The 27,980-nt window shown below is 42.5% G+C and overlaps 1 protein-coding gene across 1 annotated transcript in view; it reads left to right on the forward strand.

Moving 5' to 3' along the window:
• CUBN (cubilin) overlaps positions 1–27,980 on the forward strand; it is a 1,372,460-nt gene that overhangs the window by 533,185 nt on the left and 811,295 nt on the right. The window contains exon 29 of the mRNA XM_086941783.1: positions 25,338–25,519. Within this exon, the coding sequence (XP_086797909.1) occupies positions 25,338–25,519 (182 nt within the window). The remainder of the gene's footprint in view (positions 1–25,337; positions 25,520–27,980) is intronic.

The raw sequence follows: 27,980 nt of genomic DNA on the forward strand, positions 1-27,980 counted from the left end.
TCGACTCGTGCTTTTCTGTGAAGAGAATCTGTGGAAATACATTTGCATAGCACTGACCACCATTACTCCAGCCAGCACTCTCTCACCCCATAGCTTCCCTTTAACTCAGTCAGGACTACGCCCGAATCCTCAGTCTGTGCTCCATGTAGAAACTGGGGATGGCAGTGATTTTTTATAAATAACAACGGAGTAAAAGTGGGACCAACAGGGGACCACAGTCGGTTCAGAAACAAAATTAAATTCACAGGGGAAAACCATTACCAAATTAAAAAAATGCAATGGCAAAGCCAATAAGTTTAGTCGTTTATATTACTGTTTACAAACACAAAATGCGTAATGCACACATGCCCACATCATCCTTTCTCTTACACTTAACACGATCAAAGATACAATGTTCTTATACACGCAAACACAAGGGATTATCGTGGTGGTGCATTAATGGTAGCAATGGGTTGTATGTCAGAGCATGGACTACAAAAATATAATCCTGCGTAAATATTGACTCCATAAAACCTTCTATCACTATGTAGTGAAGCTAACTAACTCCATTTGGAATGTAGATATAGTCCTCTAACTCCCTATCTACTTACCTTGATCATATAGTGCAAGTTGGTATGGGGGAATTAATATTGTTGCAAGTTGTGAGAGAGTGGATTATTAGTTACGGTGGATGGTAGTCCACCTCAAGTAATAATGTCCCTATTTTTCTTTGATCCATTAAAAATTTCAGGAATTTAAACCTGAGCTCGACCCCTGGAAGCTATGGCGCAGAGCAGACAGGCTTAAGAAAATGTCTAAAGTATTTAGCAGTATCTAGACAGTGAAACAGTCAAAAACACAACACAATAAAAATCCCACGCCAATTTATAAAAATAGAGAATAATTTATTGAGGAAAATAACAGCAATCCAATAAGAGGAATCGTAGATATGAATTGTTACATTTTAAAATAAAAATAGCAGCAAAAAGCACCAAGTGCCAACCACTGTCATATGGTTGCTCTGGACTGTTACCTAGCTGCATTTTAAGACCAACTGTGATGGAGCTCGGACCAGATACAGAAACCATGTTCGTGCCAATAAGAAATGTTACCTTCTGACTTGGGGACCCATTAGGATGGCGGGCGGATTGCCCCTGCCAGGTCAGCGGTGGTCACCGCCGGCCTGGCGGGGGCAATCCGCCCGCATATTAGTATGGTGGGGGTCCGCGGCAGACGGAAAGACCGTCCACCGCTTTTCGACCAGGGCGTGGGCTTTAAACAATGCCTGCCGCCACAGAAAGGCATTCGGAGACTCCCTGCATGGGCCCGTTGCGGGCCCCCAGGGACTCCAGGGGAGTGGGGGTGCCCATGGGGGGTTCCTATGGAACCCTCCAGCAGTTCCATGCACAGCATGGCAGGCACCACGCGGTGCCTGCCATGCTGTCCATGGAAGTGCACAGCATGCCTTCCTGCGATTGTGGCGGGAGGTGCTGTGTGCACCTCCCACCACAATGGTAGGAATGCAGGATGCGCCCGCCACTGTGGCGGGCGCATCCTAATGCTGCCCACGGGACCCCCGCCCTTATGGCGGGCGTTCCCTTTCACCGACAGGATGGTGGGTGGGCAAAGTCCGCCTGCCATCTTAATGGGCCCCTACGTCTCTGAAATGGAAGTCAACAATCCTCAATTGTGGAAGGCAGTTAGCTGTGGCTGAGAAGGGTTCCATGAGGCTCCATAGTCTTCGGATGAGGTCCAAGTGAAGCCATTGTCTTTTGGCAGGAAAGCTCCCAGTGGGTGAAATTAAAAATTCTCGCCCAAAGAATGTCCCTCACTGGCAAGATACTTATGGTGCTTCTCCTGGTGAAGATTTCTCCATTCAAACTTCTTATCTTTTTTGGAGCTCAGATTCCTCTAGCGGAGCAGGGCTGCAAGCTGTAGCCGGACAGGGCTCCACGAATACAGGTACCCTTTCTGTGATGTCCTGGTGAAATACATTTGCTGCTGTGGAAATGCTTTGAGCCATAGCAACCTGAACCTTTGCCCTGGGACAATACACCTTCACTGGATTTGCTTAGCAGGTTTGTCCTGATCCTCCAGAGGACTTTGGAGCCAAAACATTTTTAAGTTCCAGTTTATTCAAGTTATTAGAAGTAGTGTACTTTGACACAGCCAAAGATACCAGGCCCTCAGTAGCAGCACTTGGAGGTCAAGGCAAAGAATAAGCCACGAGCATGGTCCAGTGGGGTTCCAGAGGGAAATGGTCAGCTGAGACCTACAGGCAAAGGGTTTCTAGCAGCTTGTTTCAGGCTTATAGCTTAATGGGAGTTCAGCAAACTGAAACTTGGAGTCCACTTCTTTGCCATGGGTACAAGTGAGAGGAGGTCCAGCCTTTCAGCTCTCCTCATAGGTCTCAACAGTAGGTGCAGTCCCGTTTCTGCCTTAGGCCCAGTAGTGTTTGAACATGGTGCCCAGTGTTGTCAGATTTATTTCTGGCACTAGCCTGTAGGTGGGGGTATCTCATAGCCCCTCTTTAACCAATAGGGAAAGAGTGTCTAGGGAAACCCTACCCACTTTTATAGCTGTTCCTGTGTGTCCTACAGTAAACCCCTCTCCTCCTAAAATCAAGATGTCAGAACATTTCTTGCAATGGACAGAGCTCCTGTGCTCACTCCAGAGGGTGTGGCCAGTGGCCAGTGCAATGAGCAACCCTTCATCTGTGGTCACTTCTAACCAGTTCTTAGGGCTGCTTCTCCCCCACTAGGATTAGTGCCTGTCTGACTAAAAGGGGCCCTTCCCAAGTTTCAACTAACATTGCCTGAGACAGGGCAGGCCTTTTTGAAGTTAATCAAGTTCTTGAGCACAGCCCAGATTGTCATCCTGCCAGAGGAACAAAATGCCTCCCCACACCCAAGACCTTTATCTCAGCTCTGGGAGCAAGGTCACGCATCATTAAGGTGGGCTATTCAGGTGACAGTTGAAACACATGCAAATGGGCGACTGGATGGTTTAGCCAGGGAAAAGGTAACTTCTTAAAAGTAACTTTTCAGAAATATTCAATACACATCTAACTTAACCATTGAATTATCCTTATAATACATTTTTCATAAAGTCAAAAAATTAATTTGTTAGCATTTCTCAGCTGGAGATAACATTATTGATTGTAATATTGTATACCTCTGCTTTCCTGTGGAATAGATAACACTGCTACAGTAAAAATAGATTTTACTGCCTTTTCACTGTAAGGACATGTTTACCATTAAAGTTTTACATGTCCTACTTTTAAATACCATGCAACCTGCCTTATGGTCAAAAGGACCTACTTAAGGAGGCCATTACTATTTAAAATGAGGACTTAGGCCTGTCAAAAGGGGTTATGGCATTATTTTGGCAGGCCAAATGTGCGGTTTTAAAGCTGCACAGGCAAGCTACAATGGTAGGCCTACAGTCATGATTACACTGTCACTGTAGTAGGTGGCACAATGGGTGCAGTCCACTGGCAACCTTTAACTTTCAGGCCCTGTGTACACGTTGTACAGTATACTAGGGACTTGTGGGTAAATTAAGTATGCAAATTAGTCATATAGCCAATTTCAACGTTTTGCTAGTCAGAGCATGTGCACTGGGGACTGGTCAGCAAAGTCACACAGCACTGTAAAAACAGCAGTATCATTCTTAAAAATGGGAGTGATCATACAAAAACAGACCTATTCATAAAATGGTCAAGATGAAAACATCAATATTGTGACTCTGCATTATGGTGATGGTGATATTGATTATAGTGGTATTTGTAGTGGTGATGTTGAAAGCGGTAGGAGTCAATGTTCCCGCTTATTATTCTTCTGTGTGTGTGTGGCAACTCTGATTGCAGGCACACTTTTCTGGACTGTGTGCATTATTGAGAAGATTGATGAACCACCAGCACGTGAGCGTGGTAACCAGCTATGGGAACTGGCTTGGATGGGGATGGTGTCAGAGATAAGAAGCTGAAGAGTCATAGCCAAGATCATTATCACAAACTGATAGCCAGTTATACATTAGGACCCAAATTTAGGCAAAATGATCAAACTCTGAAAGACTTTGCCAGACATACTTTCCTCCACTATGACCAGCTCAATTATGGGTAGCTAAGTATGATGTTCATTCTGTATTACATGGTGGGTTTACTTCTCACCACTGATGCTTAGTTAAATATGAAGATAAAAAAACACACATCACAATTCAGTTATCAACTGGGCATATATATTATATATAAACACACTTTAATTAACAGTAATACATATGTTCACTTAATACTAAATTCTAGTGGCGTTGCATTACTCTCTATAAAGTAGCAGAATCGTAAAACAGAGAGAGGGTATTTGATGCCTCATTGAGAGAGATCCCAAACATGCAGCATATACTTTTTTAGTTCTAGTGTTTTCAATATTAAAGTACCTCTCTTTGAGACTTGCATAACATCTAAGAACTTTACTCTCCTCCAGGTATTTTTCTTAATGGGAAAGGGTGCTCACAGAGGCCCTCTATTGTCAACGCAGGGCAAAACAGAACCAGTACACTGGATTTTAATTGAAAGACAACTGATATGCAAATTATTATTTTGTTAATTTGTCAGACAATAGGGTCTAATACAATATATTTACTTTATTACTATGCACCTGTACATGGCCCAGTTCGTTTGGACTGGGGGAGTGTGTTTATAATAGAATTTCCAAGCTTATGTCTTGAATAGTTGCTAAGTAGATTTATCAAGTGTGACATATGTCCTGACTTATTATCAAACAAAAAACAAACTGATTCGTGGGGCTTGTGTAGTTTCATATTTATCGTAATACATTTGTGGATCTGGCAAAAAGCCCCCAAAAAAAGAAGCTAAAGTAATTTGCGTGAGTTTGTGTTGTGGGTGAGGAAGCTGGCCACACTAAATAAACGTTTCTAAAAGGTCAATCAGCGACGTGGAAAGTAGAGCAAAGTGCTGCTAAAAATACAAGTAAAAATACCCTATTTGTTTGTTTAGCAGTTCATTCTGCTGTTCTGCCATTTATAAGTTCTGTAACTAACAGGTATTGTTTCTGCTCAGTTTATTAACCTTTAGATGGATGGAAGGCTGAGTCCTGGCTTTGTGTATTCGAAAAGGTATTTATTAGCAATAGCTTCTGTTTTTGTTTGTCAGACATGATCAATCGTTTGTACGGTGCAGCTGTGCGAGTGGGGTTAAACAGAAATATTAGTTATTCTTGCCCAGGTCTTGCTATCCAGGTATTTACATCTTGTGATGCAGTTTGGACATTTACATTTCTGAACATTCCTACATTTTACTTGTGTGGAGCTCCTGTACACAGAGTCTACCACCCCAGTGCAGTAAGTACTTCACAGTACCAGACTGCAGCCTCCTCTGCTGCCTCTCCAGGATGACTGTTCCACCTCTTTCTTCTGCAACCCTAGTGATGACATCAGAAAGCTTAAATGTACACACTACTGTCTGTACATACACACAACAAAATTATACAGATGCATATTATGATTCCGGGCCTAGGTAGTGTGCAATTAATTTCCAGGAATTACCAAAGGCAAATGTCTGGACAAGGTTAAGCCTTTTAGGGCACACTTCTAACTTATGACTGTCAAGGCTGGTGTTCCCAAGAACGTGGTTCTGAGGCTCCACAGAAAAACGCTGCCATGGTCTACCTAGAGTTTGTTTAGTTTGTTTCATCATTACGCCTGCCCATGAGCCGTTTTTACATGTTTACGTTCCGTGAAAATTATATTTAATTATTTAACTATATTTAACTCAGAGGCTCTTGTGGACATTTTGTGGAATAGAAATATTTGCTGTAATTGGCAATGTATCTGACTCAGGCAGGCTTGAAACTTTATCACCTACACTTTTGCTTGATGTGGGATATATGTAAATGATGAAAGGGAGCTTCTTGCACTACCTTCCCCGTGAGATACTCTTTTCTGAAGGCTGTTGTGTGTGGGAACGCCCCTTGTGAAAGGGCAGAATGCAGCCACTCATAGTGAAGTTAGTCATCGGTTGAAGTGGGCTAACCCATTGCTCTGTGTTGTAAACTGTAGTGGGTGGCAGAAATATGTGAATGACACGGTAACATACATGAAGAGGGCTAGCTGAAGGCCCCTATGAGTACATTATACTAATATCAGACCCAAAAACATCTCGGAAGTCTCCCGAAAATGAAATGTGGCTTTAAAGATGTCAATTGCAAAGCTTCCACATTGATTTGTATTAAAATAAAGTCGGTGTAAAGTTCAATTGCAAATATAAAAAAAGAAGCACTTCATAGAAAACTTAAAATTCCCCTAGTGCAAGGAATTCCTGCGCATGGTTTTCTTACCCGTTTGGTTACGAGAATTCAAGGAAAGCCCAGGATGTTAGCATTGCTTACATTAGGATACATAATCAGTTATGATCCTCCTAGTTAAAGGTGTTAAAAGCGTTCACAGTGGTATGATGTATTATGTTATAAATATGTATGTAGTGTGCTTCCTGCAAATGGGGTCTGGACTTGTTTAACCAATAGGGGTTGGTGCCTTTTCCCAGGTTTCAATGACTCAAAGACAGCGATTTGGTGTTGTTTGTGCGTTGCAATTTGTTGGGACAGTGTAAACATAAGTAATATTTATTGATGATTATTAGATAAGTTGTATGTTTGGGTGTGATTGGAGGTCTAGCCAAAATGGGTGATATAGCTTGGTCACTGCCCAGCAAGTTTTAATGTATGTGTGTTCCATAGAGGTGGTGGGTGGTGTTATGAACCACTGACATTCACCTGCTGGTTATTTGAATTGTCCTGGGTGTGTGTTATGAGTTGTGTGTCGATGTGTTCTAAAGTATTTGAATTGAGCTTGTAATGTGGGTGAATGTTGTGGGCATGCTGATATCCGGGCATTTGGAATGCCTAGTACATTTTGGCTGTGAGATGTTCTGTACAATATTACATTATTGAAACAGAACCCCTTCTGAAGAAGTGAGGAGTACTCTCCTTGATCTAAACTACATACTGGTCCTTTTGATCTATTGGCTACATTCTGTATGAACTTGATGAAGACTGTGAAGAGATTTGATGTATGAAGAGAAAAGAAATGGAAATTAAAGGAATTTGATTCGATGAACTTTGAAAGAACACTCATTTGATTGTGGTTATCTTTTCTCTTGGAACAATATAAGAACTGACATATATGTGCTCGGGGACAATTTATCTTTTGTTATTGAATTCTCTGTTTTCAGAGGACTCCTTTGGGGACGCAAGTGGCCTCTTTCCCCTGTTCCCTTGAGCCATCTTATTAGGAGAATATTAATCTAGTTGTAGTTGCGCAATAGTTACCCAGCCACTATCTGTTCTGTTCTGTACAATATGTTGTGTAGAAATTCTGCATTTTGTTGTGAATTAGTTATCTCCCTTGAAAGCATGCCGAAAAACAAACATATGGCAAATCTGCCCTCCATTTTTCGTTAGATTTCTTTCTAATGTGTTCTGTAGTTGGTTACATTGATTTTGATTGCCACTACTGTATCCCTGAGACATATACAATCTGTGCTGGATGCGTGGTATATGCTGATTTAGGTTCTAAGTGTTCTGCGGGGGTACTCTGTGGAGCGTGTACATTTTTTGGTGTTGAGTGAAGTTGACTAGCACATCAACACATGAATACATTTCTAAGGTCTGGTGTGATATGTTCCGTTCTAAGTGCACTGCCGGGCTGTAATTTGGAACGTCACAAAAAAAGAATCAGATTATTTTAACAATCAGAGTTTACTGAATACATAGCGTCTTTGGATGTAAAATAAGGTGCATTATATACCATAGCACATTACAAATAGGTAAAAAGAGCCAAACAGGTGTTGAGGTTACTATATGATTTAGAGGTGGATTTACATTTGGGGAAGTGTACATTATTCCGTGGAAGACAAGCAAAGTGAGTACTGGCAGTACAGAGGACTTTCAGAAACCATCAGCGCATATCTCCTTCTGTGGCAGGGCACTGTAAAGTTTGTTTGTATTTGGAATCCAATATGTTCTGAGAAGTGTTGGGCTGTCCTATGGGAGGAAGCACAGATATGAATAGCACAAGATTAAAATTATAGCTATATCGACTTCCATTGAGTTTATGAAGTAATGGCAAAAACATGTAATAGTTATTGCATCGGTAAATGTTAATTATCATGTCACTTGGCCTTTCACATAAGGAAAGGGCATCTGATAGAAGTCACTAGAGGTCTATAGCAATCTTGTCTTCAGCTGTAATAACTAATCAGCTCTGCTCCTGAACGAGCCTGTCATTATTCATTATTCTATTCCGGGTTGGACTGGCCTATAGGGCAACAGGTTAGTCTCACAAATCATAGTGTGGGCCAGTTTTCTGACTATTTGTGGGCCTGTTTTATGGTCTGTTGGGCCGTTTGTTACTGTTGATTTCCCTGATATTAAAACAAACATTGCTTGCAGCAAGCTCAAGCCAATGCCGTCTTCCACATCTTGCAAAATACCTATAAAGCGTCTCTTTACAACTTAAAAATTGCCCCAATTTGCAACCAAAGGCTGTTTTTAAGCTATCTTATTCACTAATGGGGGCCACTTTTATTTTGGTGCCCGAGTCTATTTTCTGTCCCTTTCCAACCCTCTGATTGTGTGGTGTAGTGGTAGATGTGTGCTTTTCTTCTTCTGAGTGAAAGGGACTCTGAAGACTGAGGTAGATAATTATATTTATAGTTTCTAAACACACAGCTCACAAGCCAGGTGAATGGCAGTCTTCTAGGCTTTTTTAGGAAGGAAAGATATATGAGAAAATACAGGATGTATGAGAGGGGTATGTGGCACTGACAAAAGAGATGAAAGGAACAGATCACAATGGTCAATGCCAAGGATGGTCAGGGTGAAAGCAATACATTGGAGTGGTAGATAAAGAACCCAAAAAGGTGTACTCAAAACATCTAGCACCTGGCTTGTATAAGGAAGAGAAGGAGAAAAGACCTGATAAGAGAGTGGTGTTTGAGGATGGGATAGCACAGCATTTTGGGAGACGTGGATAGACTTCACAAAGACCGTCACAGGCCTACAACCAACGGGAACAAGTCAGATCACGCCATGAAACCGTGGAGAGCAATCCCCTGATGAAGGGCGTTGCCCAAAATGCATTGAGTACATTTATGTTTATGGGCAAAAATGTTTAACAATATATAATTGGAATGGATTCTATGAGATGAATCAGACCATAATTTATGGAATGAAGAACGAAATGAAATAAAATATTCCACATGATTACCTGAGTACAAGTGAAGAACAAACCTTTTTTCGAGTGTGGTTTGGGGACGGTCCCTAGCATCTAGGGATATTGCTTCTACAATTATTATTACATACCTCATACTCGGGAGGATTTACCAACCTGCATCATCAATTTGGTTTAATTGATTAAACAGTATAACAGAGAGTGCATGAGTCGCATTGCGACAGTCAAAAAAGTATCAGGCTCAAATAGTCAGAAGAGCAAAAAGAGGGGACCTATCAGAAGGGGCCAGACCACCAAACTGTCAAAGATCTGGAAGAGTGCTATTTTGGAGGCGAATGGGTATGTCGAGGTAACAAGTCGCACCACAGAGGGTCATCCATTAGCTTTTGTTGGCAGGAAAACCCCTAATAGCATTTGAGTGACCTCTGCAGAAGCTGTACTAAACTTAAAGACTCCTTTTCTCCCTCTACCAACATAAACCATCAGGCCGAGCACCTGCCCAACTGACAACCAAACCCAAACCAACTTCCATCCCACTAACACATTTCCATACTTCCCCATGTATGCTCCTTAAATCTCTAACCCTGTGCTCCCAGCATGAATCTGACTTCTCAACTCATGCACACCACCACAGTGGGAACCTTCTGATTCTAAGCAATCTGCTCTCAAAACAGACAGGAAATTCCGTCACAGGTTTCAGCAAGTGCTTGATTGACCTCACGATTGTTCCCTTCCAAGAGAGAGTCACACTCAGGTTGGTCAAGGATCGAGGGGGTGAATTAATAGAAGGATTTGCCCAACATCTACTTTTCTAAGCTCTTCTTTGACAGATAGAACTTTTGAAAATGGCCAGACTCATTGCACAATAGGATTGGACAAATGATCCCCAGGTGTATTTATGCAGGACAAGCCCCATCTCAGTTTGAACTTCCAGAGTTATGACTGTATTTCAAAGATAAATATAAACGACAAATAGGACCATCTAAAGTGATCAGGCTCCTGTCTAATGTAGCATTGTTTTTAAGTCTAGCTCTTTCCTTGCCCTTACATCATAAATGATAATTGCAAAGCAGTAAAAGAAGTTGATTTTAAGTGCAGTGCATGTTACAAAATGTTGGGGAAGCAGCAAGCTTTGGATTACCCTTTTTAATCACTGCAAAGATTGTCATACTCTGCATTCTTCTTCACACAAGGCTCTTTCTTGTTGCTACACCAATGCTTGATGGAATCTGAAGCTGGGCTTTGAGCAGGTCCATGAACTTGAAAAATGTATCTGCTCCTCCTGGAAACTGTTAATGGGTCTGTAGATACCTCAATTCCACAAAACCATCTTCTATCCTGGAATCCGTTGTTATGAAGCATCTCAGTCCCTCCAATCCCTGTTCAAGTACTAAAGCATTCACAAAAACCTCTGACCATGCTCCTTTATCCTGACCTGCGTACTTTCTTAAATACTAGGATTCTCATAAGCTGCTTCAGTGATTCACTTTTATCCTGGATTGTAGCGTCACCCTTGTCCCTATGCTATCTGAGTTCTCAAGTTCTCACGAACACCTCTGTCAACATCGTTCCAGCCAATTGTGCTTCTCCTATTCCAGTAGGGTAGTCTCCTTTTGCCCTATCGATGCACTGTTATTCTGACCTGGTGTCTAACTCCTGCTAATCCTGTTGCAATGTTTTCATAAACAGCTCTGTCAATATACTCCTGTCATGGCCACAACTCTTGTTTCCTGCTCCTCCAGTGACAGGGATGTTCCATACAGCTGTCAGTGCATCTTAATCAAACTTCTACTCAAGTACCTGGATCCTCTCAACAGCTGAGCCAGTGAACTTAAATTCCACACTGTAACCCGTCACCATGCTTTTCCAATTCCATAGTCCTTGGAGGCTCCTAATTCAAGATGCCTCAGTTAGGCATTATATCCCGTCCACCTGCTTTACCGATGGTGATGCCTTTAGAAGCTGCTCCGCTGAGGCATCTTAGTTCCAGTACCGAAACCCTCCACTATATTTAAGTACCATGTTAATCGTGAAGCACCTCTGACAATGCATTTCAAAGTTAACCTGTAAATACCTTCCCAGTTCTTAACGGTCAGCGCACACACAGTTATTACTCTGTATACAGTTTTATCCTGTCCTGCACAGCATCCTTTTAATTCCATTATCAGTACTTCAAATAGGCATTTCTGTGAATGGATTTCAAACCTAGGCAGCCATTTGCCTCCCTACCACACTAGTACAAGTGCCTTCACAAAACTCTTTGGGGCCTAGCGCCCCTCATGTGCAAAAGTAATTGGGGTACCTGGTACTCCAAGGAAATTGAAAAAGGATACTTTAAGGACAGAGCAAAAAACGTGCTGAACTATTAGAAGACATATTTAACAACAAGGGGTGGTGATGGACAGAGTTTCTGGATTAAGCAGAATACTCTCACCCAGTCAAGAGATCAGGGCTAGATCCAACACCGTTTTTTAGCTCACTGCACCATCCCAGCTCAGAACCTGGCTATATGCAAATTAGTCTGTTCCTGTCCCAGTGCATGATGGGAACAGGGCAAACCAAACTACCAAGCCAATTCTTACACTGGGAAGGAAACAAGCTACCGGGGACCGGTTTCTGGCATTTCAGCCATCGTCGGCCCGGCTTACTTGAATCCTGATGGTGCAATAAGCAAGGGACTCACATCTGAGTATACCCTTCCACGCTTAGGGTGGACAAAATATTTAACAACAAGGGGTGGTGATGGACAGAGTTTCTGAATTAAGCAGAATACTCTCACCCAGTCAAGAGATCAGGGCTAGATCCAACACCGTTTTTTTTAGCTCACTGCACCATCCCAGCTCAGAACCTGGCTATATGCAAATTAGTCTGTTCCTGTCCCAGTGCATGATGGGAACAGGGCAAACCAAACTACCAAGCCAATTCTTACACTGGGAAGGAAACAAGCTACCGGGTACCGGTTTCTGGCATTTCAGCCGCCGTCGGCCCGGCTTGCTTGAATCCTGATGGTGCAATGAGCAAGAGACTCACATCTGAGTATACCCTTCCACGCTTAGGGTGGACAAAATATTTAATAACAAGGGGTGGTGATGGACAGAGTTTCTGAATTAAGCAGAATACTCTCACCCAGTCAAGAGATCAGGGCTAGATCCAACACCGTTTTTTAGCTCACTGCACCATCCCAGCTCAGAACCTGGCTATATGCAAATTAGTCTGTTCCTGTCCCAGTGCATGATGGGAACAGGGCAAACCAAACTACCAAGCCAATTCTTACACTGGGAAGGAAACAAGCTACCGGGGACCGGTTTCTGGCATTTCAGCCGTCGTCGGCCCGGGGTATACTCAGACATGAGTCCCTTGCTCACTGCACCATCAGGATTCAAGCAAGCCGGGCCGAAGACGGCTGTAATGCCAGAAACCGGTCCCCGGAAGCTTGTTTCCTTTCCGGTAAAAGAATTGGCTTGGTAGTTTGGTCTGCCCTGTTCCCATGATGCACTGGGCCAGGGACAGACTAATGTGCATGTAGCCAGGTTCTGAGCTGGGATGGTGCAGTGAGCTAAAAAACGGTGATGGATCAAGCCCTGATCTCTTGACTGGGTAAGAGTATTCTGCTTTATTCTGAAACTCTGTCCATCACCACCCCCTTTTCTGAATCAAACTATTAGAAGACAGCAGCAGACAAGGTGATGCATACAAAATGGTTCACTCCAGTTGCTAAAGCAGTGATGAAAACATGAAGGGGAAAGGACATCAGCCAGACCAGCCAGAGTCGGTAAACTGATGGGGGAGACCAATACTGTGCTTCTACTCCCCAAACCTCCACTCATCTAAGCCGTCCACGTTTTTGCAGATGCTCAGTGTCTGTGAGTAGGCCTGGTGCATGAGACTACCAGTGCTAACAAAGGAAACAACTAGATCCATCAAAAATAATACACTGCTTCATTCCTACCTCCTAGGTGTAAAACAGTGTTCTGGGCTTCCCCTCATCAGTTCAACATGCTTGAGACAGCTACCAATACATCTATCCATGACCAACTAGGTTAACCATCATTTGTTTACTTATTTTGGAATATAGTGGACTATGTCTAATCTTTCTGTTGTGTCTCCTTGACCCCATGTGTCTGAACCCATCACAATGTACTGATTCCATGTTTCAACCAGTGTGGAGAAGTTGAAACCCTTGGAAGGAGTGATCCTCTGGCAGACATCCTCTAGTGAGTTTTCTGACATCAATCAGGTGCAGCTGCAGTCACTTGCAGCATCAGAGAGTGAGAAAATAGATATAGAAGATGGGAAACATGCCTGGTATGTTATTGGCCAACTTCATCCTTATATGTATTGCCTTCTGCCAATTTCCTCAAGCCCTGTCACATACCTATGATTTCAGAGCTCCAATGGTGTAACACCTGACAAAGAGCTTCCATTTGGACATGGAACACCGCCTCCATTTCAATCCCTCTAGGCGTGAAACAGTGTGCAGGGAGTCCTTTCTATACCCTAGGCCACTGATGTTCCACCTTCCGTAGTCCACTCAGAACGGCCTCAAGGGGCCTCTCATCCCTTGCCTGATACAGCGATCCTAATACTCGCTGCTGATTTGATGTGGCAGGAATGATGAAGAAGAAGAATGGGGCACATTGAATGAACCCTGTGAATTTGGTCCTGTCTCCCTGCGGTGAATCTGCAAAACTGCTCCTTCACCTCAATTCTTCTAGCCTCCAGAGACTTGAGCCCTAGTTCTCCCTCACACTGCTGCAAACTCTGGAGAGTGAAGCACCAAGAAGAGGTGAGAAGACAAAGGATGTCAGTGTGAGTGGGTAATGGGCCCAAAATATTTCGGACAGGTAGTCAGGGATAAAAAGAGGGGCAAGCTGAGGGACAAACATGTGACCTGGCAGAAAACGAAACTTGAATCATCAGAACGGCGCAGCAGAGGTAGGAATGTCTCTTGGTATGCGGTGCCACTTGTATCCATAGCTATTATAATGCCATATGTGGAAAGTGATACTGTGAACATTTCAGGCCTCCAGATGTAAGCACTTAAAATAATGAAACTTGTACTTTTTTGTATGTGAGTGATAGTAAAACTGGATTTGGGTGATTTATGGAAATATATTGAGTAGCTGCAAATTGCTATCCACAAGTATATGTGAGGAGGTCTATGCATCTGCTTCTCCTATCTTTTATGTATGGAGAGCTCTGCGCTGACTGCAATATTTCAGCGTATACAAGTATACTTTTTATTGGTAAATGTGGGAGGGACATAAGGGAGCAGCTGTAAAATGGGGAATACTTACTACTAAATGGGAGGTGTCAAAAGAGCAGTAAGGAGGGGCTAAAGAAGGGTTAAAGAGAGATTTAGGAGGGACATGCATCCACTCAGAAAAGAGTAATCCCCTTCCTATTCACAAACTGACCTTCTTCAGTCTCTAAAGCCAACTAACATATAAATGCATTTTAGTTAATATTTCCTTAATCCAAAATATAACATAATTAATCATTTGTTTTAATCCATTGAATTCATTTTTTAAAGAAAACATTTCTATTTATTAAAACTAATGAAATTACTTTCGATTAATAAACTGACTTGCAAAATACATAATAACAATCTATATTTTTACTTTAGATGGGAATTTAAACTTCAGCAAAATCATTTTATTTTAATTTATTATATTCAAAACATTTATATTTTTATTTTTAAATTTATTTAGTGATGTAACATTTAATTATTTTTTCCAGCATTTAAAGTGAATATTTAAAAATAATGAGCAATATTTTACTTAAAAATATTGCATCTAATTTAAAAAAAAGTTTAATTAACCTTAATATTTTCCCTATACTTTACCATACAGAATCTCTGCCCTGAAAGTGAACGTGACCGCCAAGTGTGCAGAACACCAAATACAATCATAAAGTCACCTATGCATTATGGTGTGAGACTTTTTTTGTAACAAGTATCATCACATGAATGGAAACTTGTCTCTTAATAACAGATGTATGTAATTCCCCTACTCATAGGTACTCTTTTAATGACCATAGAAGGATGAAAGGTTGAGTGGACCTGCTCAGATTTGAACCTGTGATTCTGGACTCATCTTATTGCGCCATCAGACCCAGAACTATGCTTGTTGATTATGTTTCTAACATTAAACATATACACAACCCAATTTAGCCTTTTACAGTGAAATCTACGTTTTTCTTTATTACATAAAGTAAAATGGCATTCAAACAGATAATAACCAGCCTGATTTCTCTAGTTATCATCCCCACAAAGGACTGACTGGATTTGCACTTGTAAAATACGTTCCAAAGCTTTTTGGGATCAGTTTGAGAGAGAATATCGAATATGATGTAAAAGGTAGTTTGCAACAGATTTTTTCAGTAAAGTTAGTGTATTTTCTGGTAGCTTCCCTAAAATAGTTGAGAGAGTTCTAAGACGGAAATAGCCGAGATCTTAAACATGCCAGCACAGTTTTTTTTCTACAACTGTGTTGGAGCTCACAACCTATTAGTCTGAATAAATTTCCACTGGGAAAGGCCGAGTCAGATTTGTCAGTTTCTGTCCCAGACAGCCAACGCGTTGCTTTTACAATTTATTGCAGAGTCCCATGGCATGGGATCCAATGAACGCAGAGCGACTTTCGGATTGCAAAGCAGACCCAGTTCAATCTTGTATGACAAGTCTATCACATTCTTACTTTATTAAGCATCCTGGCAATTTTGTAAATGCATAAAGAGATGAGCGTGACTGAGTCATAATAATATCCCTTTAGTGGGGGGAAAGTGGGTCATACAGCGGTGTTTTGTTCTTTCTACATACAGGCCTAGAAGTGGCCTGGTAGGCAGTATGTCAAATTTTTGCATTGTAATTTATGTGCTCAGTTCAACAGACCAACGCTTCCTGGAGGTCTTTGGGATGTTTCACAATGTTAAATTGTTTTAAGGTTTTATAAGCAGTGAGAGTCCTGTTGCATAAGGATGCTGACAAACTGGGGCTGCAACAAAGGGCAGACATTGTGTAACGCATACTAACCTTCTGCACAGCAGACACAATGCCAAAAGATCAGAACCTGAAGTCATACATCCTATTATTACCCATAAAAGGATTGATTCTTGTTTTATAGAATAATTTTTTAACTTTGATATAGTGTGATTATTATGATGAATTTGCAGAGCATTGTTTTTAGGATTGTAAAGAATTTTTATCCCTATATACCCATAAAAGGCAATCTTAGCAACAGTGTGGGATCGTTATATACAGAGTGGTTTGGAAGAAATCCTCTCACAGTGGGCCAAGTGTCCTTCCTGGGAGATCTGGCATGGCTTGTGGCTGTATTAAACAAATCAAAAATCTGTAAACTGTGCTGTACTTTGTATTACTCTCAACAAGTATATCCTTGTTTGACCAACTCTCTTAAGGATCTAAACAGGTGAACCACATTGTGCCAGCACTGACCAATTATTTTGCTGCTTAGCACAAAAAAGTGTATGTCTTCATTTTGGCAAATTCCTATCCCCATGAAAACCACATGGACTTAGTGTATCACAAAGGGTCTTATTAGAGGAATCCCTTTAGGAGTCTGTCGACTGTGCTGGCAGGATGGCTCTGTGGGCTAAACGCTGAAGTTTGATGTTCAATGATATGGACATTAAATGTTTCAATCCCAGCAGACAAGCACATGACTTAATAATCTTGAGGTTGTACAGTTCAGCTGTATGAAGTTGCATCATAGTTACACCTGTTGTTAACAGCACTTAGAAGCAGCAGAACTGCTATATAAAAAGTGGATATTTTTATCCCAACCATAGCAAGAAAAAGGAGCAGTGTGATGTAACCCATTAGCAGCAGAATTGGAGAGTGACCTTATCATTATTTTAACTGTGTGCTGCTACTTAAAAGTTATTGTTGGATCTCTGCATTAGTTCATAGGTGTTAAGTATCATATGTGTGGCACTTATCACGATGCTTCATTACAAACAAATCTGGTGGTCAAAAAAAGAGTGGAAGGGGAGCAAAAACTAGTTGAATACCACACAACAAATGTGCAAAAACCCAACAGACATACTCAATAGATAAGAGCAACATGTAAGAAAGCGACCTTTACGAAATAGTCGGATTTCCATCAACTGCCAAGAGAGTCCAGTGTCATCACTTGGATATCCTCCTTCCTGCCACAGCACCTCTTGATCACAGAGGGGAATCATGTGGTTTGGATTTCGTACAGATCACTGAAATCTCGACAAGAGGAAGTATAGAAGAAGGGTGAAAAGAATGACCAGCTTAGTCACTTAATTCAAGGATGTAAACATAGGATATCTATTTGGTCGGGTGATGGATAATATTTGTGCAGTGCAAGTGAGTGAGGACTAAAAAGGATATGGAAGAGAAAAATACTTTTATTACAATATCTCTCCCAATCCTATTAAAAAGGTGCAGAAGCAGCTTTCAACAAATAGGCCACTTTTCAAAAATGGTCGACTAGTTTCAGCCTAATGGGCCACTTGCCCAGGCTTTCTTCAGGACCTAAGCTTTAGATAGCTACTGCAATCTTAAATTTGTGCAAATGTGCATTATAATTATTAAATAAATACAACCTTGTACATAATACTTCGATACAAGCAGAGAGGTCTTCACACCTGAAAGAGATAGCGACACAAACACTTGTTGTGAAATAGTACACCAGTTTCACATACTCACCCTAACTCATAAGCCACACTGTCATTGGCTAGCTATTTCTATAATAACAGATGCACTCACCTGTCTTGTATGAGGTATAAGCCTCACCTTCCGGGTAACCACTCAGGTATACGAGACCCCGCCCTGTAAGGAAAATAAAGTCACTATTGAAGAGGAGGCACCAAACAAACTTCTGGATGTACTCTGTTTGGGTAACTAGTACTCCATTAAAATCACCTTCACTAGGAAAACGCATCTGAAAAATATAAATTCTTCTCATGGCTGATATTTGTGTTTTTGTTTTCAATATAGGGTTCATCAAGAAATGTCTTGCTCAGTGAAGGTATTAAAATAGCAAAAATCTCAGCTTGTGTTTCGCATCAGTTGCCTTAATATAAATAATGGAATGTTGTAGCCATAGACATAACATTCATCTCAAATTGCCAAAATTAATTTGTACTTAATTTGTGTATATATAGGATCAAAACACGTTTTCTTTTGCTCACAGCTCTAGGCACACACTAGAACTACTCGTGCATAAATGCAGAAATTTCAAAACGATAGCGCATTTATGTGTTATTCTCTTTATTTGTCTATTTGGTCCACTCTAATGTGTCACCAACTTTAGACGCTCTTCCAGATGTAAAAACAAACAAAGAGTACTCTGGACATAGCGCTTGATAAATATCTTTCTGATAGCGCAGGATTTCCTGAACTTAATGTGCGATCAGTATACAATGGCGTGGTGGCGTTAGCATAGGAATACATTTCTCATACGTCTACTTCGCATTCCTAAACCAGTCAAACCAGTCAAAAGTACTGTGTTATGGGTGCCTTAAAGAACCTGGCACGTAAATGCAAGACGGCATTGCTATGCAGAGAAGCGTGTTGCCGAAAGAATTTCCTGAACTTAATTTAAGATCAGCATGCAAAGGCGTGGAGGAGTTAGCGTTTCTCATATGTCTACTTCGTATACCTAAAAAAGTCATAAGTACCGTGTTATGAGTGCCTAAGACATAAAAGAGCATAAACGCAAGACGGCATTACTATGCAGAGGAGAGTGTTGCTGAAAGGTGGCTGCCCTCGGTGTTCACGCAGTTAAGTGGTGATAGCGCACAAAATTCCAGACATTCATAGCGTTAAACGGGAGCCTTACCTCTCCGTCGGTGCCTCTGGCATCTCCTGAAATCATGGGAGGTCGCGAGGCACTGAACGCGCTCCATTGTTAAGCAAGAGCAGTCCAGAATGAACCAACAGAGGTGCAAAAAGAGGCAAGAGGGGTGCAGACAAATGTACGAGGGCTGCACAAAGAGGCAAGAGAGGTACAGAAAGAGGCCAGAGGGGTGCAGAAAGAAGTAATAGAAGTACAGAAAGAGGCAAGAGAATTGCTGACAGAAGCAACAGAGGTGTATAAAGAATCAAGAGAAGTGCAGGAAGAGACCAGTGAGGTGCAGAAAGAAGCAAGAGCAGTGCAGAAAGAAACAACAGACATGCAAAAAGACGTAAGAGGGGTGCAGCAGGAGGTAGGAGGGGTGCACAAAGAGGCAAGAGAGATACAGAAAGAGGCAGGAAGGGTGCAGAAAGACGAAAGAGAAGTACAGAAAGAGGCAAGAGAATTGCTGAAAGAAGCAACAGAGGTGTAGAAAGAAGCAACAGAAGTGGAGAAAGAGGCAAGTAATGAGCAGAAAGAAGCAAGAGCAGTGCAGGAAGAACCACCAGAGCTGCAAAAAGAGGCAAGAGGTGTGCAGAAAAAGGTAGTAGGGGTGCACAGAGAGAGGCAATAGAGGTAATGAAAGAGGCAGGAGGGGTGCAGAAATAAGGAGGGGAAGTGTAGAAAGAAGTAACAGAGGTGCTGAAAGAGGCATGAAAGGTGCAGAAAGAGCAAGAGAAATGCAGAAAGAGGCGAGAGAGTTGAGGAAACGGGCAAAAGAGGTACAGAAAGCGGGAACAGAGGTGCAGACAGAGGCAAGGGAGGTACAACATAGGTAAAAGGGGTGCAGAAAGAGGCAAGAGGGGTGCAGAAATTTTAAGGATAGGTACAGAAAGAAGCAAGCGCAGTGCAAAAGAACCAACAGAGGTGCAAAAAGAGGCAAGTGTGGTACAGAAGGAGGCAAGAGAACTGCAAGAGAGCAGACACAATCAAAAGGGGTGCAGAAATAGGAAAGGGGTGGGAAAATTGAGGCAAGAGAGGTGTAGAAAGAAGGAAGAGGGGTGCAGGAAAAGGCAAGATGGATGCAGAAATTTGGAACAGAGGTGCTGGAAGAAGCCAGATCAGTGCAGAAAGAACCAACAGAGATTCAGAAAGTGGCAAGAGAGGTACAGAAAGAGGCAAGTGAAGTGCAGAACGAAGATAAAGAAGTGCAGAAAGAACCAACAGAGGTGGAATAAGAGGCAAGAGGGGTATAGAAATGGGTAGGGGAGGTGCACAAAGAGGCAATAGGGGTACAGAGAGAGGCATTAGTGGTGCAGAGAAGAAGAGAACTGCAGAAATAAGCAACAGAGGTGCTGAAAGAGGCACGAAGGGTGCAGAAACAGACAAGACAGATGAAGAAAGAAGAAACAGAGGTACAGAAGGAGGCATGAGTGGTATAGAAAGAGGGAAGCGGGCTGCAGAAACATGCAAAAGAGTGCAGAAAGAAGCAAGTGAGGTGCAGAAAGAGGCAAGAGAGGTGCACAAAGAGGCAAGAGAGTTACAGAAAGAGGCATGTGAAGTGCTGAAGGAGGCAAGAGAACTGCAGAAAGAGGCAACAGAGGTGCAGAAGGAAGTAAAAGTGGTTTGCACACCATTAGTACCAATTTAACATGCACATTTAGCAATAAGTAACAGGTGACCATTCTAGGTTTGTAAAGGGCCTTCCAACACACCGTAACACTTGTCGCTGCATTTTTGGTAACGTTTGAGCCGTTTGAGCTAGAAACAAGGCTTTTTTGTTCAGATCTGCAGATTAGGTAGCAGATGATGAATTATGTGGCTAATGCGTAAAATCTATATTTGTGCAAAAGTCGGTGCAGCCAAACTGTTGCATAATTACAGTGGCCCTGCTCATACCTCTGACTAGGTCCAGAAGTGCTCCTCTGTGATTCCTTCTTTTTTTGTCTCATTGAGTTGATAGCTGAGCTTTTATGGAAACGATGAAGACTAAACCTAACATTACCACTCCACAACCCAGACTACCATACCACTTAATTACTCACCATAACACATAATCCCACTCTACATAATTCCTATAAAATAAATACCACATACTTTCTATCCACATATTTTCACTGCACAACTTAACACATAATTCTACTACACACAACGTACATCCACTCCACTCATTAAAAAACTTTTACATTTACATTGCCAATAGCTCTAACTCTCACAAATGCGGAACCTATAACATTGCAAACACTTCCTTAACTAGTAGTCCCATTTGCAGAGTGGTGGAGAAAGGGTGCTGGGCCTCCGACCAGGGCTCAGGAATTCTGCTGCGTAGGACTTACAGGAGAGACCAGGAGGGCTTCTTGGCCCCCAAAGTCCCCCAGGAGTTATTTGGACTTCTTCCCCCATCCCATACTCTGCCAGAGGGTGCGATTGCAGAGTGGTGGAGAAAGTGGGGCATGGCCTCCGAAGACGTCCTAGCAATCCCACTTTGTGGGACTTACTGGAGAAAGCAAGAGGGGTAGTTGGCTCCCAAGGACATCCATGAGGGCCAACTACTCCTCCTATTACCTCTAGTAAGTCCCACACAGCTAGATTGCTAAGCTGTCATGTCAGGCCACGCCCCCTTTCCCCACCAGTCTACAAAACCACTTTCTGGTGCGCTGTTGATAGGGATGCTGCTTGGGATCCTTAGGGGCCAACAAGCCTATCTGATACCTCCAGTATGTCCCAGATAGTAGGATTGCTGAAAGCGGGACACAGGCCACGCCCCCTTTCTCCAGCACTCTGCAAATGCCCCTCCTGGTGCGTTCGAGTGTGCTCGAAGGCCACGCCCCCTTTTTACACGACTCTGCAAACACAACTCATTTTTACGAGTCATTCGTAATGTGATGCCAGCTAGTTGTGTTTTTTCGTTTGGTGTAGGTGTACTGTTGCTTGCTAGCAACAGACTTGGTCATGTTTGTCCTGGTGCACCAGCCCATGTATTTTACCGTTGTGGTCATACACGCTTTCAGGGATTTGATAAAAATATTTTGCTTTTTCTATTAAAAGACCGCACTTTCTCTGCTCATTCCGGGTGCTAGTTATCAGTCGGATTGAAAGCACAATGGGACATAAATATGACCTGGTTTGAGGAACGTGGTGAAAGAGAGGTGCAAACCTTACGTCATATTTTTGAAGCCATGCAAAGCCACTGCATGGCTTTGAGTGGCTCCAAAACTATTAGTAACGCAACTCAGCGCAAATCGCTGCATTGTGTTTCTTTGCCCTGGGTCGGTGTTCCATTGGCTTTGAGTGGGCATTCAAAAAAAGCCTCTCCGGATTGTTTTTGTGCAGGATGGTGCCCCTTCCTGCACAAAAATAATCCTGCCTACAACACAGGCACCTTGCTAGCCTGCATTGGCGATAGGCTGCCGCCAAAATTGCAACGGGGCAACAAAAAGGACAGGAATGTGCCATACTGCATGAATATGGCCCATTCCTGCCCTTTCCCTGTAACACAGGGCAGCGCAGCAAGGTGACTTGACGTGTTTCCCTGTGCCACAGAGGTTATAAATATGGCCCTTAGTTTACTGTAAACAAATTGATGGATGATAAAACACCAGTCCCACTTTCACTTCCAAACCTTCCCTGCATCTCTACAAAATGAATGTCAAATAGTACACAAATGTAATTCCTAATCAATAAACGGCTATCCTACCCCCGGTTTAGTAGAGTATACAGTCATAAATGAGGTGCCGGGGCCTAAACACGCCTGGGCCTCGGGGACACTGTACCTTAAGCACTGTTGAGAACTACACCCCTGACGGTAGGAATGTGATTCCATTTTGGGAAGGGAATTATATACTGTCATCAAATCAAAGAGATTGCAAGGAAAAGTAAGCTACAGGGCCAGATTCACAAAACAAATCCAGAAATTTACTCCTGCAGACCCCTGACTAGGTTGGGAGTGAATTTGTGAAACTCATGGATTTCAGAAGTGATTCTCCTACCTGTTGTGGGAGATTGGCAAGTTTTTCGCCAATGTGGATTTTACTGGTTAGATGAATTGATTTTTAAATGTATTTTATATTGTATTTTATACTGAGTGTTCTGTGTCAGATTTGATCTGTTATATGGTGTTTTAAGAATTCTTGTTTAAAAGACCCAGGTCTAAGTAAACATATGATTGTCACTGGCTGAGAGATTGCCAAGAGTAGTTTGGGATTTTGTCTCATTCCTTATTCCCAAATGTACATTTATGCATTCATAAGTGTGCTTCACTAGTGTGCTTGCCGCTGCTAACTTTCTATTTTCTCCTCCAAGAAAATATGTTTCCTATGCAGAAACCCATTCCTCTGCAACATCTCTTTTACACCTTCCAAACAGATTTACACACACCACAAACAGGAGAAAAGCTGCAATTGCATCCAATTGGGTAGACATTCTACAAAATGATTGTGAATGGTCACAAACTTGCAAGTCACACTTAAGTTTATACCATCCATGCAGAATTTTAGATATGTAGTAATCAATTTGTGAGTGCACATTCACAGTTTTCTAAACTGTAAATATGGATTTGCAAGCAACCAGTCCTACAGAAACTAAAGCCAAGATTATTAAACCAGTTAGGGGTGGCAAATAATGCTAAATTACAGGGCGTGTGACTGCTAAATGGATGTTTACTAACTCCTAAACTAATTTTGCAATGCTTACCAAATCACAAAATAGATTTAGAAATTGATACCAAATTGCAAACTGTAGGGGACATTTTTAAGACGTCGTCCCTTCCAAATTGTGATTTGGAAAACTATGGCTCAATGGTTTGCAGCTGCAATTTCACTCACAAGCCATTGAGTTGGCAAATCAAAGAAGGTCGTATTTATTTACTTTATTTATGCATTTTTATATAGCGCGGACTTTACCCGAAGGCGTCAGAGCGCTTCACAATAGGAACAGAACTGATACATGAGGAGAACATTACACGTGAACAGATTACACGTGAACAGAATACATTTTACAAATGGGCAGGGGTCTGCATGATACAAATGGAAAAATAGTGTTTGTTGGGATGTAAGCAGTAGTTTATGGGCCCACTGCCATCTCTCAACCAAACTTAAAAGAAATAAACTCTTCCTTTTAAAAATTGCACAGTTTTGAACTGCATATCAAACCAGTATACTTTGTTTAGATGCGATCACAGCCATGGTGGTCTCCTTCCCCAGTGCTGCCCTCCACATCTGCAATGGTATTGAATCACAGCGAGTTTAAATTTTTGACCTACTTTATTAACATTGATGAGAGAGGTCGGGTTGGAACCAACCCTTACTCGGACATTAGTGCACGGACCCATTAGCAGATACGTTGGTTTGCCAAATTCTATTCTATTTGCAATAAGATATTGCACAACTTGAAAACACTTTTTGGGAATTGAAATTTCGAACACCAGACCCCGAAACTACGGGCTCCATTAGGATGGCGGGCGGATTGCCCCCGCCAGGCTGGCGGTGGCCACCGCCAGCCTGGCGGGGGAAATCCGACCGCCATCCTTCCCTGTATTCCCCCCGCCATATTAGAATGGCGAGGGGGGACCACGGCGGAGCAAAACACCGCCCGCCACTTTTCCGCCCCGGTCGCCTTGCGGCCGGGGCGGAAAACGAGTAACATGCAGGCGGTGTCTGTCAGACACCGCCTGCAATATTACAATCAGCATTTTTCAATGCCTTTCCGTGGCGGCAATGCCGCCACGGAAAGGCATGCAGTGTTCACTCTGGGGGCCCCCTGTGGGCCCCCAGAGTGAAGGCCAAAGGGGGGTGGCACACGGGGGGGTACCTGTGGTACCCCCCCTGTATTTACATAATCAAAGCAGTAGGCACCGCGCGGTGCCTGCCGCTTTGATTATGTAAATGCTGCAAAGCATTTTTAGTATTGTGGCGGGCGGAGCACAGAGCTCCGCCCGCCACAATACTAAAAATACAGGATGTGCCCGCCACAGTGGCGGGCACATCCTAATGGTGCGTGCGGGACCCCCGCCCTTAGGGCGGGCGGTCCCGATTTCCGATAGGATAGCCATCCTAATGGAGCCCTACATGTTCTGAAGGACTGAAGGTATGGATAAGCCATTTCTGTCCCTCCAATAACCTTGCATCTATATTATTTTGTCTGATAGTGAAACTATATACCTTGAATACACTCTACACTTGTTTTGTCAAGAGAAAAGTCTTACTTGGGCACTCTTATGCTGCCATAGTAGATAGATGTGTGATTTATGATAGGATGCAACTCATAAAGTGAATTCTGTTTTAACAGGTTGTGGAGGAGATCTCTCTGGGCCCACAGGATCCTTCAATAGTCCAGGCTACCCCTACAATTATCCTGCTAATAAAGAGTGTCTCTGGTATATACACGCAGCACCAGGCAGTAGCATCCAGCTCACCATTCTGGAATTCAATGTCGAGTACCACCCTGGCTGTGAATATGATGTCCTAGAGGTAAGAATTATACTACTTAATAATTTGAGCCATATTGGTACTAGCACAAGGCATTAAAAACAGAGCTTTTGAGAAATTATGAGTTAATATATGAATAAAGTGAAATATAATAGAATGAGATCTCTTTTATGAAGTCAGAGCCAATAATTATATTGCTGAAAAGACTAAGGGCCCGAATACGAGCTTGGCGGTGTGGAAGCGGGCCGCCATGCCTCTGCCCCGCTCCCCCACCACCTAACTGGGCCTCCGGCCACATGCCAGAGCACTAGTTGCCTCATAGTCTGGGGGGCTGTCCTTTGGCCCTCCCACTGCAGTGCCTTCCACAAAGGCACTGCAATGGGAATGCCAAAGCCGTTCTTGCATGACAATGACTCTGAAGACCATGCCGTGTAGGAAAGGGGTACATGCAGACATGGGGCACACCATATGCCCCCCTGCATGCATCCCATGGGCCTGAGGAAAGAGGGGGCTCTGTAGGGCTCCTTTTGTTTCCTCTATGCCACCTTTTCCATTGCAGGATCACTGCTGTGGTTAGGGTCGCAGTTAGGAAACTCGTAATATGCTGGGTTGTGCCGCAGCTGCACCACAATTCATATTGTGGTCTCACGACCACCACACCACAGTAGGGATCATGAATCCCAGGCAGTTGCGGCAGGCCCATGGCGGTCCAACCACAAAAGTTGTAATAAAGCGTTCGGACCACCAGTGCGCACCACTGCGCCTCCCCGGGTTAGGCAGTCCACGGACCGCTAAACTCTGAATCAAGCCCTCAATAATAATTCTGTATTTTAGTTAGTAAAGCTTAGTCATTCAGGTGTGCAGTGCCTGGAAAATACACAGAAATGTAATGAATAATAAATATCCAATTGTAATATTTTTTGTTTTATTGTACTAATAACATTTGTGAAAGGCATATACACAACAATAATGCTATTACAAATTACAATGCAATTAGTAAAGGAAGATCACTTGTTAAGCTAAGGGAGTTAGATGAATATCACAAATGCTACAAAAGCAGGTCTTGTTTGTGGAATCGTAAAATATCATGATGCTACCATAATGCGTCTTATCTACTGAAGTCTAAATACAGAGCTCTTTAAGAGTTGAGATTGACACTATGACACTCCAGTGCAGAGTACCAATTACAAGCCTTATGGCCTTTGTTATCACAGTTCAGATTGAAGTAGCAGCATTCTGAGCCTGTAGAGCCTCATCAGTTGTGGCAGTGGCATTTTTTGTTTTCGTGCAGACTGCACAGCCACATCAGTAGCACCCATGTATTTGTAAGATAGTTCATATCCTTATTTGAGGTATGCATAAATTATTTCACTTTTTTTTATCTGAAATGTTAACTGTCCACAATTGATTCATTTTGAAGTCATGTAATATAGCTTCAAGAAAGAAAACATCCTTAGAACACGTATAGTCCTGTCCCATTGATATACCTCAATAAAAAACAGTTGTCCAGAGATTTTCATTTTTGATTAGTGTTGTTTTTGTATCCTTAGAGAATAATTTAGCTTGGATAGACATTGATAATCCTGGCCGAATTTATCAGAACAATTTTTTTTAAAATGGCGGATGTGTTGCAGTGGTGATGTAATATTTCAAGAACCATGAGACCTATATACTTAATTTTGGTATCGAAACAGGTTTTGGTGTTCAAGGAGTCTTATAGAGACAGAAAATAACTCCTCAGAGCAACCCTTCTGCAATTTTCCAAAATGGCAGCTCTATAACGATGTGTTTTAGCGATCATATTGGCAATCTATTTTAATAGTGGACAAACAGTCTAGTGGGGCTGCTGCTGCTCTAAGTTTACAGGGTTTTTTGGTTTTATTTAATCTTTCTAAGTTTTACTCTGATATAGTTTAAGATGACATACTTAAATATTTTATTATGGCTGCATCTCGCTAGTGTACATGTCTCCCTCATATATGGCCCTTACCGGTGCCTTCCTTGCCGCTTGTGTGCATTCTTTCAGCTCACCGGTCCGCCGAGCTTGCCATTTGAGTGGAGGGAGCTGAAACATCAATTAGATTCTCTTTGCTGGACTGTTACGACATCCATTTTGGACGGTCACGGTCGAGCTGAATTCCATCAGCGTTGGCCCCTATTTAGGTGCAGGCTGGCGCTTACATGCAGCGGACACACCACTTGTGCACCAAGGGCAAACCCATCTTCACACGCTCATGCCTGGACAACACCATGGATGCTGGCAGTTTCAAGTCCCATCCCAATTTTGGTGAGCTGAACAATACTCACGCGCCCAACTTATGGACCTCCAATCCAGAAAGCCTAAGGGGGTATGCCCAGTTAAATTACATTTGTGTGAAAGCCAAGTAGGGCATTGTCAGAACTGTATGTTTTATCTTAATTGTATGTCCTACTCTAATTCAGGGAATCTACTCAATAGGTTCCACCAGTCTGATGAGGATAGATTTTTTTATGGTGATGTTGG

This window comes from Lissotriton vulgaris, chromosome 10 (genome assembly GCF_964263255.1).
Source record: "Lissotriton vulgaris chromosome 10, aLisVul1.2, whole genome shotgun sequence".
Taxonomy (NCBI): domain Eukaryota; kingdom Metazoa; phylum Chordata; class Amphibia; order Caudata; family Salamandridae; genus Lissotriton; species Lissotriton vulgaris.